At 47.3% G+C, this 14,824-nt stretch overlaps 1 protein-coding gene and 1 long non-coding RNA gene across 10 annotated transcripts in view; one reads left to right on the top strand and one right to left on the bottom strand.

Moving 5' to 3' along the window:
* The window catches only part of INPP4A (inositol polyphosphate-4-phosphatase type I A), a 69,191-nt gene that overhangs the window by 42,251 nt on the left and 12,116 nt on the right, over positions 1-14,824 (top strand). For 5 of the 9 annotated variants that reach the window (XM_032956591.2, XM_032956598.2, XM_032956592.2 and 2 more), the window contains 10 exons: positions 467-626; positions 2,063-2,101; positions 2,726-2,901; positions 4,431-4,554; positions 5,245-5,374; positions 6,088-6,228; positions 7,225-7,322; positions 7,820-7,932; positions 8,475-8,629; positions 11,086-13,349. In XM_032956591.2, coding sequence (XP_032812482.1) covers positions 467-626; positions 2,063-2,101; positions 2,726-2,901; positions 4,431-4,554; positions 5,245-5,374; positions 6,088-6,228; positions 7,225-7,322; positions 7,820-7,932; positions 8,475-8,629; positions 11,086-11,266 — 1,317 coding nt within the window. In that variant the 3' untranslated portion in view covers positions 11,267-13,349. The other 4 variants (XM_032956595.2, XM_032956597.2, XM_076067817.1 and 1 more) reach the window with 3 other exon arrangements.
* LOC142925080 (uncharacterized) overlaps positions 5,686-14,824 on the bottom strand; it is a 73,424-nt gene continuing 64,285 nt past the window's right edge. The window contains exons 2-3 of the long non-coding RNA XR_012942179.1: positions 10,060-10,128; positions 5,686-8,652 (exon numbers count right to left, since the gene is read on the bottom strand). This is a non-coding gene — a long non-coding RNA (uncharacterized LOC142925080). The remainder of the gene's footprint in view (positions 8,653-10,059; positions 10,129-14,824) is intronic.

The following is a 14,824-nucleotide window of genomic DNA, read 5'->3' as shown; positions in this document are numbered from 1 at the left end:
GGGCATCCTGAGGACTCTATATATTAATTAATTAATGCATCCAAGCTGAAAAAATTATATCTAAGCAGTAATGTTATCTTGAAAGCAGACATTACATTAAATCATGTATATTGACGAGCTAAACATCAAACTAATCTCACTTCCTTAGTTGCAGGTGGTTAGCGCAATGCACTATGAAACCCGTGATTTGATATTAGAATCACGAGCAAATAAAATCAGTGGCGATTGGCGAGCGACGTCTGAACCACTCCTGGGTTTTCCCCCCACACCAGTCGGCACCGAGCAGCATGGTTAAGTATGGTGGCCTGGGGGGGAGGTAGGCCTTCATCCAGCAGCGGACATATTTAAACACTTGTGACCAATCGAGCAGCTCGATTTTTTGTTGCAGCTGTGGAACGATCATGAATGAATAAACGAACGGGACGTGCGTGCCGTTCCGCGCCGGTCTTGCCCGCGTGCCCTGCAGAGCAGCGTGTGGCTCAACGTGGACAAAAGCCTGGACTGCATCATCAAGGCGGTGGATCGCCTCCTGCAGCGCGAGCGCCGCTGCAGGCAGGAAGGCCAGGCCAACGTCTCCGACGATATCTTCTCCTCGGCAGAGCTGTCGGCATCGTCCCGAGTTGGGAGTACGGTGCCCCCCCCCCTCCCTCCGCTTCAAACATTGCATCAGAGTCGGAATGTAAAAAAGTTAGAACCGACTAAACAAAACTACGAACTGTTTTTGTGTTACCAAGGGCAAGGCCCACTGAGCTATATAGCTATTTTTCAGAAGCAACCTGACCACAAAAGAGAGCTCAATGAAGTGGCTTATTATGTGGCTATTTATAGCAGCCAATACTCTTAAACGCATGTTTCTAAATGTGGAGGGAAAAACCGGAGGACCTGGAGAAAAATCCACACGACCACAGGCATCAGGGGTTGAACCCACGACCTCCTGTAAACCAGGCAAGGTAGTTAACATCTCGCCACCGTGGCGCCCCAAAGCGGGGGTTACAAATATTATCATAGCCTTAGCAGGGGTCACTAATATTCTTGAAGTTGGAGCCTTACTAATGTTCTCAAGCAGGCGAGAGAGGCTAGACTTGCTTGGATGGTGTGGCATTGCGTTGGAAAGAAACAAAGAAATGCAATCAGAAGGGCTACGGAGCTCAGAGACCCATAGACTCACACACAGCCCCACACATCAGAAGGGCTGTGGACATGCCACCAGTGCAGGGCACAAGCATTGGGAGACTTGAGGGTCAGATGCAGTGGAATGAGAGATTGAGGGCAGTGGGTGTGACGAGGCCCCCATGCAATAATGGGGGACTTTTGGCTTCGAAGAAGTTCAAGGAACGTAAGCCATCATAACGTGAAAACTGGTCATCCTCGCAGCGTCTTTTGCCTAGCCATCAAACAAAGATGGTCACTGCATCGCGCGCTTTCGGGTGTGCTTCTGTGGCTGTCTGGAACACTCTTCCTTCAGATATGAGGAACGCCACTGGAGCTATGCACTTTTAAATCAAGGTTGAAAACTAATTTCTTAAAAAAAAGTGTTTGTTTTTTGTCCGTCCCCTGCACCTCCAATGAGCACGGTTTACTATGTATGGTCCAAAATAAGTTCAACATACATACATACCGACACAGTTTCCAAATGTTGCATTATGGACAGGGTAATGCGTGGCTAACAAGGCCACAAGGGACATCTGGGATAGCCCTAACTGTGGGAATGGTACAGACTTTGGCAGATACTGTGGAGGTCTGACCTCTGAGCAGACTGGATGAATGACTGAGAGCACTGAGGGCTGTAGATGATGAAGCTTCATTTCAGTTTCTTTATTATTATTTTTTTGTATAGCCCTGTGAGCCATTCAGCTCTTGAATAGGGTGCAACCACAACAAACAAAAAAACAAAAACACGAACAAGAAAACATCTTAAAGTGACTGTGTGACTGTGCAAACAGAAAATCCATTAAAAAAAAAACAGCTGTGGTCCGTCTTGATCAAGTGGGCGCACGCTGTAAGAAGAAGATCGCAGCATTGCATTACTCCCTTCACCCTGTCGCCGTTGTGTCTCTTGCAGATGGAGGGCTGACATTGGTGGAATTGACACCAAGTACCGGTAAGCATCACACACTGCTGTCTGGGACTGTAGATTCTAGTGTGGCTGGAAATTCAAACAGTGACACATTGGGGGAGCTTTGGATATTGGGGTAGGGTGACACAGGTGTGAATGGCATTCATGGTTGTGCTTCTGCAAACAAGTGTCTGGAATGCAGTGGTGCTTGGGTTGTATTGTAAATTGAGTGTATACACAACTGGCCACTCCCTTTGTCCTCTCAATGTTTTGTTTTATGTTTGCCAAAGACTATTGGCCGATTGTGATTGTGGAAAATATACGTATGTTGAACTTATTCCGCACCCGTACGTAGCCAACCGCGCTTATTGTAGGTGTGGGGAAATTGTTAGGCTGATGACGACTTCAGGCTCCTTGCTGTAGTTGAAAGGTCACACTCGTTTCTAGCTCGTCATTGGTTCTTTAGAACCTTGACGTCTGTCTGCAGAAAACCGTTTTGTGACCACGGTTGCACTGCGATCTCTAAATTGTCCATTGGTGTAGGAGATAGCTGTGTCTGCAGCGCAGCGTACCTCACGCGGTCCAATGCAGACTTTCGACGAATCGACGCGTCGTTACGCGCCCGCCCGTTTGCCTGATCCGCACTCGCGCTTTCGGCGACGGCGGCAGGCGCGGAGTGGAGCGAGACGCTGTACCCGCTGCTCGCCACGCTCACGGACTGCGTGTGCATGCTGAGCGAGCGCGCCCGCCAGGCCGTCACCTTCCTGCTCATGCAGGACGGCGCCGCGTCCGTCGTGCAGGCCCTGGGCCTGCAGCACCGCCGTGACCTCGTCTTCTCGCAGGCCGTAGGCAGCGCACCGCCACCACCCCTTCACGGAGCCGCGCACGCCGCTGAGTCACACTACGCTATCATCGGTGCTCTGCTGCTTATTGTCCGTCCATACAATACACAATGAGGCTGCTTTGTTTGATTATGCTGTGCGGCTTAGTCTGTTAGTACAATACACAATGAGGCTGCATTGTTTCATTATGCTGTGCTGCTTATTGTTAGATCAATACACAATGATGCTGCATTGTTTCATTATGCTGTGCTGCATGGTATATAATGCTAGGCCACATGATGCTACATTCCATTACGCATATCTATAATGCATATCTATAATGAATGCCCTACAGCATGCTGTACTGCACGTCATGTGATGCTTCGCTACACAGTGCCACGGTACACAATACTGCGTTACGGTTAACTACGTTACTCTTGGCTGTGCTGCACACGTCACGTAATGCCATCTTACACCACGCGAGGTTACGCATTTCACCGACGGTAATGCATACGCGTTGACCTACAGTGTGTTCTGGAACACGTTGTTAGACCACGCTACTTCACATCGTGATACCTTGCACAATGCTATTTATACACGGTGCTACGTTACAATGAGGACATGTATGTGTAGGGGTCCTGGCTATGCACATCTATGATGGCTTCGATGGTGTGAACATTGTCATTATAACCGGGCGGTGGTGGTGGCGCATGACATTAATTCGGGCACTGTGGAGGCAAGGATTGTTGTGAAAATGTGAAATTCCTTTCATGGGGGCAGAGTAGCCGTAACCCTGGCTTGGCAGGAGAAGGCGGTACATGAAATGTGGACTCCCGCCTTATCCACCTGTTTGGTGTTGACCCCATGGGTTTCGATCTCGTGGGTTTCCTCAGAGTGCTCTGGTTTCCTGGCCCATGTAAACACTCAGTAATTGGCTGAAAGCATCTTCATATCTAGGAGGCCGCAGATTTTGAGCAATTGTTGGTGCCGGCTCACCACACAGCTGCTCTTCCCGCTTTTCTGTGGTTGCCCACGCCCCTGCGTCGTTCCCTCTCTTTGACAGTGACAGAATTAATATTGCGCGCGTTACAAGTTGAAATTCTCCTGATTTTTTGCATTTCGTTTTTGCAGTGTTGACCCTTGAAATCTTGTAAATAGGCAATTCATATGTATATATTCCTCAGCAGGTGCATATTGCATCAAAGCGCATGCTATTTTGCGAATCATTAAATCACACCTGCAAAGCGCAACCATAAATAGGCATCGCGATGCATTCACGTCAATGCAGCTAAAAACGGCCAAGAAAAAAATCCTGAAATATTCGGCGTGAATTTTTTTTGGTGGTGTTGTTTTGCAAATCATTTAACCTCACCGTATGAGCAGCAAACAACATAAATGCATAGGATTGGTGTGCATTCACATCCATACTTCCTTGCTTTGTGTTGGACAAAGAGGAGAAAAATATTAAACGTTATTTCACGTAATTTTTTTTTTGCTTTTCCTTGCAACCCTGCCCGGCACCTCGTTCCCCCGCTGACCCCGCGTTTTCACAGCTCTCAGCTCTCGTGTGTGGATTCATCGTGAAGCTACGCAGCTGTCTCCATGACGACGGGTTTCTACGGCAACTGCACACCATCGGGCTGCTGGCGCAGTTCGAGGGGCTGCTAAGCACCTACGGTTAGAGGCTCGGGGTCACAGGTCGTCGCCTTTGGCATGGACGAATGGCAGAACAGCATGCCTTAACACAGCCTGTAATGACATTACCAACGTTGCAACGGTGTTAATTTCGTGAATGGAATTAGTGATGAAAATATCCGTCAACGAAGTGTGAGGGGATTGTAATTTTTACCCTCCCCTCTTACTATTATAAGGTCGGCCAATTGGTGAACTGAACCTCCCGGGGTATGCATTACGTTTAATATGCCGATGTCAAATGGGTGAAGCTTCAAGAGCCAATACTTAAAATAATTACATCAATACCATAAAAAACGCTAAATGTGGTGATGACTATGACTACTAACCAAAAACTGAAGCTTGACGGACCATGGCGAGATAACATTAACTACCGTAATCTGAATGAATTGGTGAGGGGATATATACCGGATATATATAGTGGAAAATATTTACGGAGTTTACTGATCGGCTGACCTGAGAATATTGAGGGTGATCAATTACACGCCCAGCACACCAACTTGTAAAGCACAGAGAGTGGATTACATTTGTTTGACTGCGTTAGTTGACTGGACTAACCGACTAAAATAAAAAAAATAATTTTTGACTACGTAAGCACTGCAATGGCATTGTGTACAGTTAAATAAAAAAACAGTAACAGTCATCATTCTCATAGGGTTATCACTCTCTTGACAGGCGAGGAGATCGGGATGGTGGAGGACATGAGTGTGGGGATCTCCGACCTTCGCAACGTGACCTTCAAGGTCGTTCCCGCGTCGACCACTGCCTCGGCCGAGGGGATGCTGCCGATCATCGACGGGAATCGGTGCGCGCCGACACGATTGGGGAAACCTTGGCATTGCTTCGACCGCACCCACCGCAGGTCACGGTGCAGCAGGGCAATTTGAAGGCAATCGTTGCCGCCAATCGTCACCGGCAATGGCTGCCACCGTGGGCTCCCTCCCTGCCCCTCACCAACCCAGATTGGCCGGCACGGTCCCGCACAGCCTTTATCTAGCAGTGCATTGGCAAAAGGCGAGATGTTAACTACCTCGCCTGGTATACAGGAGGTCGTGGGTTCGATTCTGACCCTGACGCCTGTATATATATTGAGTCTACATGTTCTCCCCGTGGACACATGGTTTTTCCCTCCACATTTAGAAACGTATTTAGAGTATTTGGCTGCGATAAATTTCCACGTGAAAGCCCACTTTGTTTAACTATCATTTCAAAAAGAGCTCATAGCTCAGTGGGTCTTACCTGGTAACATAGAAATATAAAAGGGCTGCCCATGTACATGAGAGCCCATTAAGGATGAAGTGTTTCCCGCAAGGTCGACATGTGGGAGACCCGTATGAAGTAGCATTGTGGCATGTTCAGAACAGAAATCGGTGCAAAAAGGCCAGTTGAACGGTCTTACAGAATCGTTTTGGTGAAAATCTCTTGTAGTCAACCGTTGTTGGATACTTTGGGGTAGACGTATTTGTAAAAAGCGTTGGCCTTGCTGTTGACGTCGTCGTTGTCATTTTCCGAATGCAGGGACGGCTTCAACGTGCGCATCCCGTTGCCGGCGGCCATGTTTGACGCGTTGCCGCGGGAGATCCAGAGCGGCATGCTGCTGCGTGTGCAGCCGGTCTTCTTCAACGTCGGCATCAACGAGCAGCAGACGCTCGCCGACAAGTCAGCCTCGCCCTCACTCGCCACACACTCCCATCACACTCCCGCGTTAACACTCCCGCACCTCCGTTGAGCACGGTCGGCTACGTACGGTGTGAAAGAAGTTTTCAACGTACATGTATACTTGATTACAGTAACGTTCTATTGCGGTTGAATGTAACAACGGCAATTCATTTGAACCTTATGACGGGACCCCAGGCTCCCGAATAAACGGAAGTAAAAAAAAAAAAAAACCCGCAATTATTTAATAAATTTTTTGGCGACTCCGTCCCACCGCGCACATAAACGCCTCTCTTTCTTCACCAAGCACCAGCCGTTGCCAAAGTTTCCATAGTAATAAACAAAACTCTGAAACTTTGATTAGCGCATTGTGTAGAGCTCGTTGAGAGGAATAAATAGATTGCCGTATTGTTCGCCTTCAACAGACATAAAATGACGTTGCGACGCAGTTAATGCGAGAGCCCGGGGGCTTATGGGACCCCGGAGTCCCGCCATAAGGTTCATTTCATGCAGTAAATAGCACCCGCATCTCAGTATATGCTACACATTTGAGGGACTAAATAAGGGAATAATGGCAGGGGTGGGGGTAGAGTCAGGACAGAAAAACATGACCAAGAAGGGAGAGAGCAACGCTACAGCACAGTCCCACGAACGAAGCAATCGGAGCCCAGAAATAACAACTTTGTAACGTATGCATCCATGTTGATTTTTTTTTTTGCACCGTACATAGCAAACCGTGCTAATCGGAGGTACGGGGCGAGGACGGCAAACTAAACGCAAAAATCAGTTCTCATGAAACGAGTTTTCAATCTAGATTTAAAAGTGCATAGCTCCAGTGGCTTCCTCATAAAACAGCTGCATGACCTAGCAAAGCAAACATGCGGTGGTATGAGCGGCTTTGGCCGTGGTGACCTCCAGGCCTGGCGATCTGTACGGAAATGGTGACGCACTCGCAGCCAGGGTATCGTGACCCATCTTTCCGGCGCACGCACACCGCAGGTTCGGCGACACGTCGCTCCAGGAGATCATCAACCTGGAGAGTTGGGGTCGCCTCAACTCCTACTACGAGCAGTTCAAGGAGCTTCTCCCCGATGACTGTGAGCCACCGTTTCTTTAGTCGCTTTGCCACCGCCGTTCACCGGACCCGAACCCGCATTGGTCTACCCAGCAATGGGGATTTTTTTAAAATTATTATTATTGTTACAAGAAACCATGAACGCAGTTACGATTTACTGAATGGACATTTGGAGTTTGGCACCTAAGTTGTAGAACAGCTTACCCAGAAATATTATATATGTTTATGGGGATTTAACATTGGTCAATGTCGGCCCTGTCAGAGGAATATGGAATTACTGCCACTGGCTTGAGCACCTCCTCAATGCTCATTGAGCTGGACATCACTTTAGACTTTTGATTTTATATATATCCATGTTGCATGTTCATTAATTACCCTACATTGATAGTGTAGGGTAATTAATGAACATGCCAAGAAGATGAATCCCTGCAGTCACGAAAGCTTTAAATCGAAATGATATTGTATTATTGTTATTTTATGCTTCCCCTTCACCCGCTCTCTCCCGCTCGTTGTGCGCAGGCCTCCCTCGCTCCCGTAGCCAGACCTGCCTCTCGGAACTGCTGCGTTTCCTCGGGCAGAACGTGCGTGCACGCAAACCCAAGAACGTGGACATCCTGTGGCAGGCTGCCGAGGTAATGGCCTCCACTTCAGGTCGATGTCTCTTTGCTCACGTGTGTGTGTGTGTGTGGAGCGCATCGGGTTAAAAGATGAATGCTCGCACCTCCGATTAACACAGTTGGCTACGTACGATGCGAAAGAGGTTCAACATGCATACAGTGGACCATTGTTGGTCCGATGTTCTAAGTAACAATTCACTTTTTAGTGGTTTGTCTGTCCAAAAAAAAACCTCTATCTCAAGACATTATCTGGAGGTTTGTGCATTGGGATCTGTGGCCTATTGATTTTTTCAAGGAGTCTTACAACATAAGTCACGTAATAGTGATATCCATTTCCTTACCTATAAAAGAACCCCTTTGAATCTTACGACAGTTTGTTTTCACTTCCAAGTGTTTTTATTTCATGTGGCATGAAACCGAAGTGACCAGAAGAGTTAATCGTTTTGACGCCGGGTAATGAGATCATACCTGCCTGCCTACAGAGTTTATCGGGAGACGGGAGAAAGAAAACGGCGCTCGTTATTAACCGGCCTTGTTGCGCCGCCTGACCCCCCTAGGCCTGCCGGCGCCTCAACGGCCTGCGGCTCACGAGCTGCAAGAGCGCCAAGGACCGCACGGCCATGTCGGTGACGCTGGAGCAGTGCCTGATCCTGCAGCAGGAGCACGGCATGGCGCCGCAGGTCTTCACGCAGACGCTGGACTGCATGCGCAGGTACAGGCATGCACCTGCATGTGCTCAGACGCAGCACGCGCATGCAAAGACAAAGATCTTCCGTATAGCCTTAACAGACTGTTGCGGCAAGTGGTGTTAGCGAGCACCTATGAAGGCCGGCACGGCACACGAGGGCGCTGGTGGCCAGCACCACCTTTGTCTCTATAGTGGCAATGATTACACATTAAATCATGTACTTATTTGAGGCTGAGTCGACCTAGGGGAGGCCCAGGACTGGTACAGATAATCGTCATTGGTGTATGGTAGCTGTGATCGTGAATTGAACTCGTGTCTCTGGATTCGTAGTGCAGCACGTTAACTGCTAGACTACACACACACACATCCACCCACATCCACGTGCATTTATACATATGTGAGGGAGCCAGTGGGACAGACGAGGTCTGCATCTCAGCCTTCGCCGTGCATTGAAAATTGATAACTCACAAAATATTAATAAAGTGAATGGGAAACGTCAATTTCTGACTTTATTGCAAAGCCGTCGTCAGTGTGAGTTATCTTGAACAATAGTTGTTAGTCGGTTGTCAAGTTTTTACAAGGTACACCTCAATGCATAGTTGGGAAATGGTAAAAAAAAAAAAATTGGTTTCCTGGTTACATGAGCATCGAGCAGTGTTCATCTCTTGTTTACAGCTCGGAGCCAGTGGTGGACATTATACATTTATATGGCGGGAACGAGTCTTATCTGTCGCACAACCACTGTGAACGTTCCAAAAATTTATACTCATTTTATTTAACCCCCTGAAGGGTGCAGGGCTCGGTTGACCCCTGACCAGGATTTAACTTTAACTTGTAAAACTTCCACTCGCAAGCCACGTGCTCTTACAACTTTATACCTACGTGACTTTACCAAAAGAACCAGAGAGTTTGGATACCTGCAGTCACGAAAACTTCAAATCTAGATTGGTTTGAGAAATTTAAGGCAGCGACAATTCACTAAATGTCATTAAGGGTCGTGTTAATTGTCATTCACAGTGCACAGTTATTAATTTTGCCCGTAAAATTATATATCAAGGAAGGCCTTGCTGAGTCTTAAGACTGTTTTTATATGGGAGATTTGGCTATTTCCTTAATGGGTATTTTGCTCATGTGAGTGAACCAGAGTAACAAGAGTAATCCCATGCACATAAGAGCTGCTGTGGTAATTACACCACCCACTTGGGTGGAAAATAACTGTGACCACTGGTCATGACAAAAACACAAAGATCCCCCGTGTAGCCTAAACAGACCGTTGGGGCAAGTGTTGTTAGTGGGCACTTATGAAGGCCGGCATGGCACACGAGGGGGTGGTTGGCCAACACCACGCCCGGCCGCCTTTGTCTCCTCAGTGGCGATGTTTACACACCGCACCAGATACTCATTTGAGGCTGAGTAGACCTAGGGGGAGGCCCAGGGCCGGTTCAGATCGTTACCTGGTGTTGGTGACTGTGATTCAGGAATAGAGCTCGGGTTGCCGGGTTCGTAGCGCGCCAACCGCTGCACTATCGCCGTTCATGACACACACACGCGCCTGAGTATTAACAGTAGTGATTCATGGCCTTCGTGCTGAACTCTCTTGGCCAAGTTGTGTTTTAACAGGTCCCTGCAGGGTGGGCTGATAGGAACATTGGAATTTTTCACTTCGTTAAAGTATTGAAAGGGGACGGACGGACGGACACATTAATCTATTGCAGGCTGGTACACTCAGTTTACAACTGCGTTCCTACCAGTATAAGATGTTATATATTAAAAAAAAACACACTGCATGTCAAAAGTCAATATCTAAACGTCTGTGCGTCTTGTTTGAAATTTTTGTTAAATTAACCAACTAGAGCAGAATATTTTTCTTTCCCGTCTCCCTTCTGATTTTATTTGTTCCCAAATGCACTTTTTTCTTCACTGCAATTAAATTATTATATTTTGCTTCTGCTGAATATCAATTTTTATTTGATTTCAAACCACACAAAGGCATGCCATTTCACCCGAACCACAACAAAACACAACCAAATCCTGCCTACGTTTATTTGTATGTCATTGCTAATCCTTACAAACCATTTGTCTCTCCACAATAATGCTTCATGGGGACCCAACTCTATACATTACTTTCATATTTGTTGATTACTGTACCCTTTGCATTCTGATTCCACGTGACACCTTAAACTTTGCCCTGTCGTCCTCCTGCCGTGTTGTTGTCATCATACTTTCTTACGGAACTTTATTTTGTTGACCGCTGCTTCTGAACCCATTTGGGCTACATTTACGAATCCCTTCTGTGACGTAATCACAAAACTCAATTGAAATTCCTCCAATTTACATACATCCGTACACCTTCACCGATCATCCTTCCGACTAAAAACTGAACTTTCATTCCAACTCGCCTCCAACCACCGACTCCAAAAAAAATACACAAACCCAATGATCGTCCGGCACTCGCGCACCACCGCGTCACGCTGCGGCAGTGTGGGCACGTGCGAGATGGCCGTGTGGAAGAGCGTGAGCGGCGGCGCCACGTGGCAGGAGCTGTGCGTGGATCCTTGCCTCCTGTACTCGCTGCCGCTGCTGGCGCTCAGCCCCCACATGCTGCTCGCGTGGCTGTGCCTCAGCATGGCGCTGCTGCTCACGCGGTTCCGCTGCCAGTGACTATGGCGCCGCCGCCGCCGCCCCACGGACGATGCCGACGATTGAGGATGACGATCATGATGATGGCTTTGGCGATGATAATGACTGTGGTGAATAGGATGACAGCTGTGGTGGTGGTGATGATGGTGGTGACTGTGGTGATGAAGGCAACTGATGATGATTACTATAGTGGTGATGGTGTCTGGCGATGATGGTGACCATGGTTATGATGGTGACTGTGGTGATGATGGTGACCATGGTTATGATGGTGACTGTGGTGATGATGATGATGACTGGTGAGAGTGATGATGACATAGCGACCATTATGATTGTACCTGGACTCCGTGTTGTCAGAAAGGCAGTTTCTACTGATACCAATTTGACATTTTTCTGCCAAAAAAATGTATTGAATATGTTCTCCACTGGCACGTGAGTTAGGCATAGGTAATTACAATGAAAGTTAATTATCCAGGAACCAAGGGTTAAATAAAGGTAAAGAAGGCGGCCCTGGAGGTGGGGAGTGACCTCCCCTGGATTCAGTCTGGGAAGCGGCATAGTCACCCTTGTTTACAGCGAGGGGAAAAAAAGTATTTGATCCGCTGCTGATTTTGTACGTTTGCCCACTGACAAAGAAATTACCAGCCTGTAATTTTAATGGTAGGTTTATTTCAACAGTGAGAGACAGAATAACAAGAAAATCCAGAAAAACGCATGTCAAAAATGTTATAAATTGATTTGCATTTTAATGAGGGAATAAGTATTTGACATCAGAAAGATTTCTGGCTCCCAGGTGTCTTTTATACATGTAACGAGCTGAGATTAGGAGCACAATCTTAAAGGGAGTGCGCCTAATCTCAGCTTATTACCTGTATAAAAGACACCTGTCCACAGAAGCAATCAATCAGATTCCAAACTCTCCACCATGGCCAAGACCAAAGAGCTCTCCAAGGATGTCAGGGACAAGATTGTAGACCTACACAAGGCTGGAATGGGCTACAAGACCATTGCCAGGCAACTTGGTGAGAAGGTGACAACAGTTGGTGCGATTATTCGCAAATGGAAGAAACACAAAAGAACTGTCAATCTCCCTCGGCCTGGGGCTCCATGCAAGATCTCACCTCGTGGAGTTGCAATGATCATGAGAACGGTGAGGAATCGGCCCAGAAATACACGGGAGGATCTGGTCAATGATCTCAAGGCAGCTGGGACCATAGTCACCAAGAAAACAATTTGTAACACACTACGCCGTGAAGGACTGAAATCCTGCAGTGCCCGCAAGATCCCCCTGCTCAAGAAAGCACATATACATACCCGTCTGAAGTTTGCCAATGAACATCTGAATAATTCAGAGGACAACTGGGTGAAAGTGTTGTGGTCAGATGAGACCAAAATGGAGCTCTTTGGCATCAACTCAACTCGCCGTGTTTGGAGGAGGAATGCTGCCTATGACCAAGAACACCATCCCCACCCTCAAACATGGAGGTGGAAACATTATGCTTTGGGGATGTTTTTCTGCTAAGGGGACAGGACAACTTCACCGCATCAAAAGGACGATGGACGGGGCCATGTACCGTCAAATCTTGGGTGAGAACCTCCTTCCCTCAGCCAGGGCATTGAAAATGGGTCGTTGATGGGTATTCCAGCATGACAATGACCCAAAACACACGGCCAAGGCAACAAAGGAATGGCTCAAGAAGAAGCACATTAAGGTCCTGGAGTGGCCTAGCCAGTCTCCAGACCTTAATCCCATAGAAAATCTGTGGAGGGAGCTGAAGGTTCGAGTTGCCAAACATCAGCCTCGAAACCTTAATGACTTGGAGAAGATCTGCATAGAGGAGTGGGACAAAATCCCTCCTGAGATGTGTGCAAACCTGGTGGCCAACTACAAGAAACGTCTGACCTCTGTGATTGCCAACAAGGGTTTTGCCACCAAGTATTAAGTCATGTTTTGCAGAGGGGTCAAATACTTATTTCCCTCATTAAAATGCAAATCAATTTGTAACATTTTTAGATTTGAAGCTTTCGTGACTGCAAGGATCCATACTCTTTGGTTCTATTCGGTAAAGTCACGTAGGTAAAAAAAAAAAATCACGACGTTTCGGCCACAACACAAGCGGCCTTCATCAGGTGAGGGACCAGACTGTCTCGAGGACAGCGCTGGAGCTTAGCTGTGTTCACTCCAGCGCTGTCCTCGAGACAGTCTGGTCCCTTCACCTGATGAAGGCCGCTTGTGTTGTGGCCGAAACGTCGTGATTTTTGTTTTTTTTATTTTTTTACCTACCTGAATTTACCGAATAGAACCAAAGAGTTTATAACATTTTTGACACGCGTTTTTCTGGATTTTTATTGTTATTCTGTCTCACTGTTCAAATAAACCTACCATTAAAATTATAGACTGATCATTTCTTTGTCAGTGGGCAAAAGTACAAAATCAGCAGGGGATCAAATACTTTTTTCCCCTCACTGTATGTCCTTGCTGGATTCACCATGGCCATAGCCACGAACCCTCCGGAGGCTGTGAATTCAAACCGTAATTAATGTTGACCTATAGATGGGAGTTGAAACATGACTTTCCCACGGCCCCACTGGGATGAAGCAACTGGGGACAGGTCCTTGGCAAATTCATATTTCAACAGTCACCATGATGAGATTAAGCGAGGGGCTTAGAAGCAGGAATAATTGACAGGACCATGTGACAAGGGGCTTTGCGGCGGTGGTGTCGGGAAATCATGCTTGCGCTGTTTACAGTAAAAACCCAAGCCATTTTTCCCCTATTGGTCTCTTTTGTAACATTTTAATAACCTGAGTGCTTCGTCGAGCAGTGTTATCAAGTTTCCTGCGCAAATGTCAGGTTTATTATAAATCCTGCTCTGGCTGGAAAGCTAGGCACCTGTGTTTATAATTCAAGTTTCTGTCAACGTTTAAAATTCTCAGTTTTAATTATTTAACTCCCGAGACTTTTATGCCGTTTAGTTCGAACCTTGATATATTTTCGTCCTACGAAACAGTGCAACAGTAAAAACTGATTCATTATACTAAATGTATATATATGCATACATACACAAGTACTAGCATTTTGCTGGCATTATGCAAGTTAAAAGCTTGGAGCTTAGGCAGATATTGCAGCGAGCGGCGTCCGAATTGTGGGAATTGTTCCTTTTTATCTGTAAATCAACAATCGACCGACCGCCGCCTTTGGCCCTGAACTATGGGGGCCGGGACAAATGTGCATTGTAAGCTGAAATGTCGGCAGACCCCCCCCCCCCCCCCCCCCGCATGCAGCCAGACTCTTCCATATTCTCCTGCATCTCAAATCGACTGCATGCCCCGCATGTCAACGTGCCGTCAATTAACGCCCGAGCGGGGCGACCGTCGACGGGAGCTCGTTTGTGACGCGGTTGTGACGGCCTTCACAATTCGGGGGACCACCCTTTCTTTCGTTCTCGTTAAGTCGGTAGGGCTGATGGATGCAGCATTGTTAGGGCGTGGAATTCCGCCTCCGTGTGCATGGCTATAGGCTGCTTTGCGCGTGCGAAAGGAGTGCCGTTAGGTTCCTCACGCAACTCGCCGCGGAGCGTT

This window comes from Petromyzon marinus, chromosome 18 (genome assembly GCF_048934315.1).
Source record: "Petromyzon marinus isolate PM22_M1 ecotype Great Lakes invasive population chromosome 18, UKy_Petmar_22M1.pri1.0, whole genome shotgun sequence".
NCBI lineage: Eukaryota > Metazoa > Chordata > Hyperoartia > Petromyzontiformes > Petromyzontidae > Petromyzon > Petromyzon marinus.
Note: the sequence above shows the minus strand (reverse complement) of the source record. Positions and strands in the feature narration are given on the sequence as shown.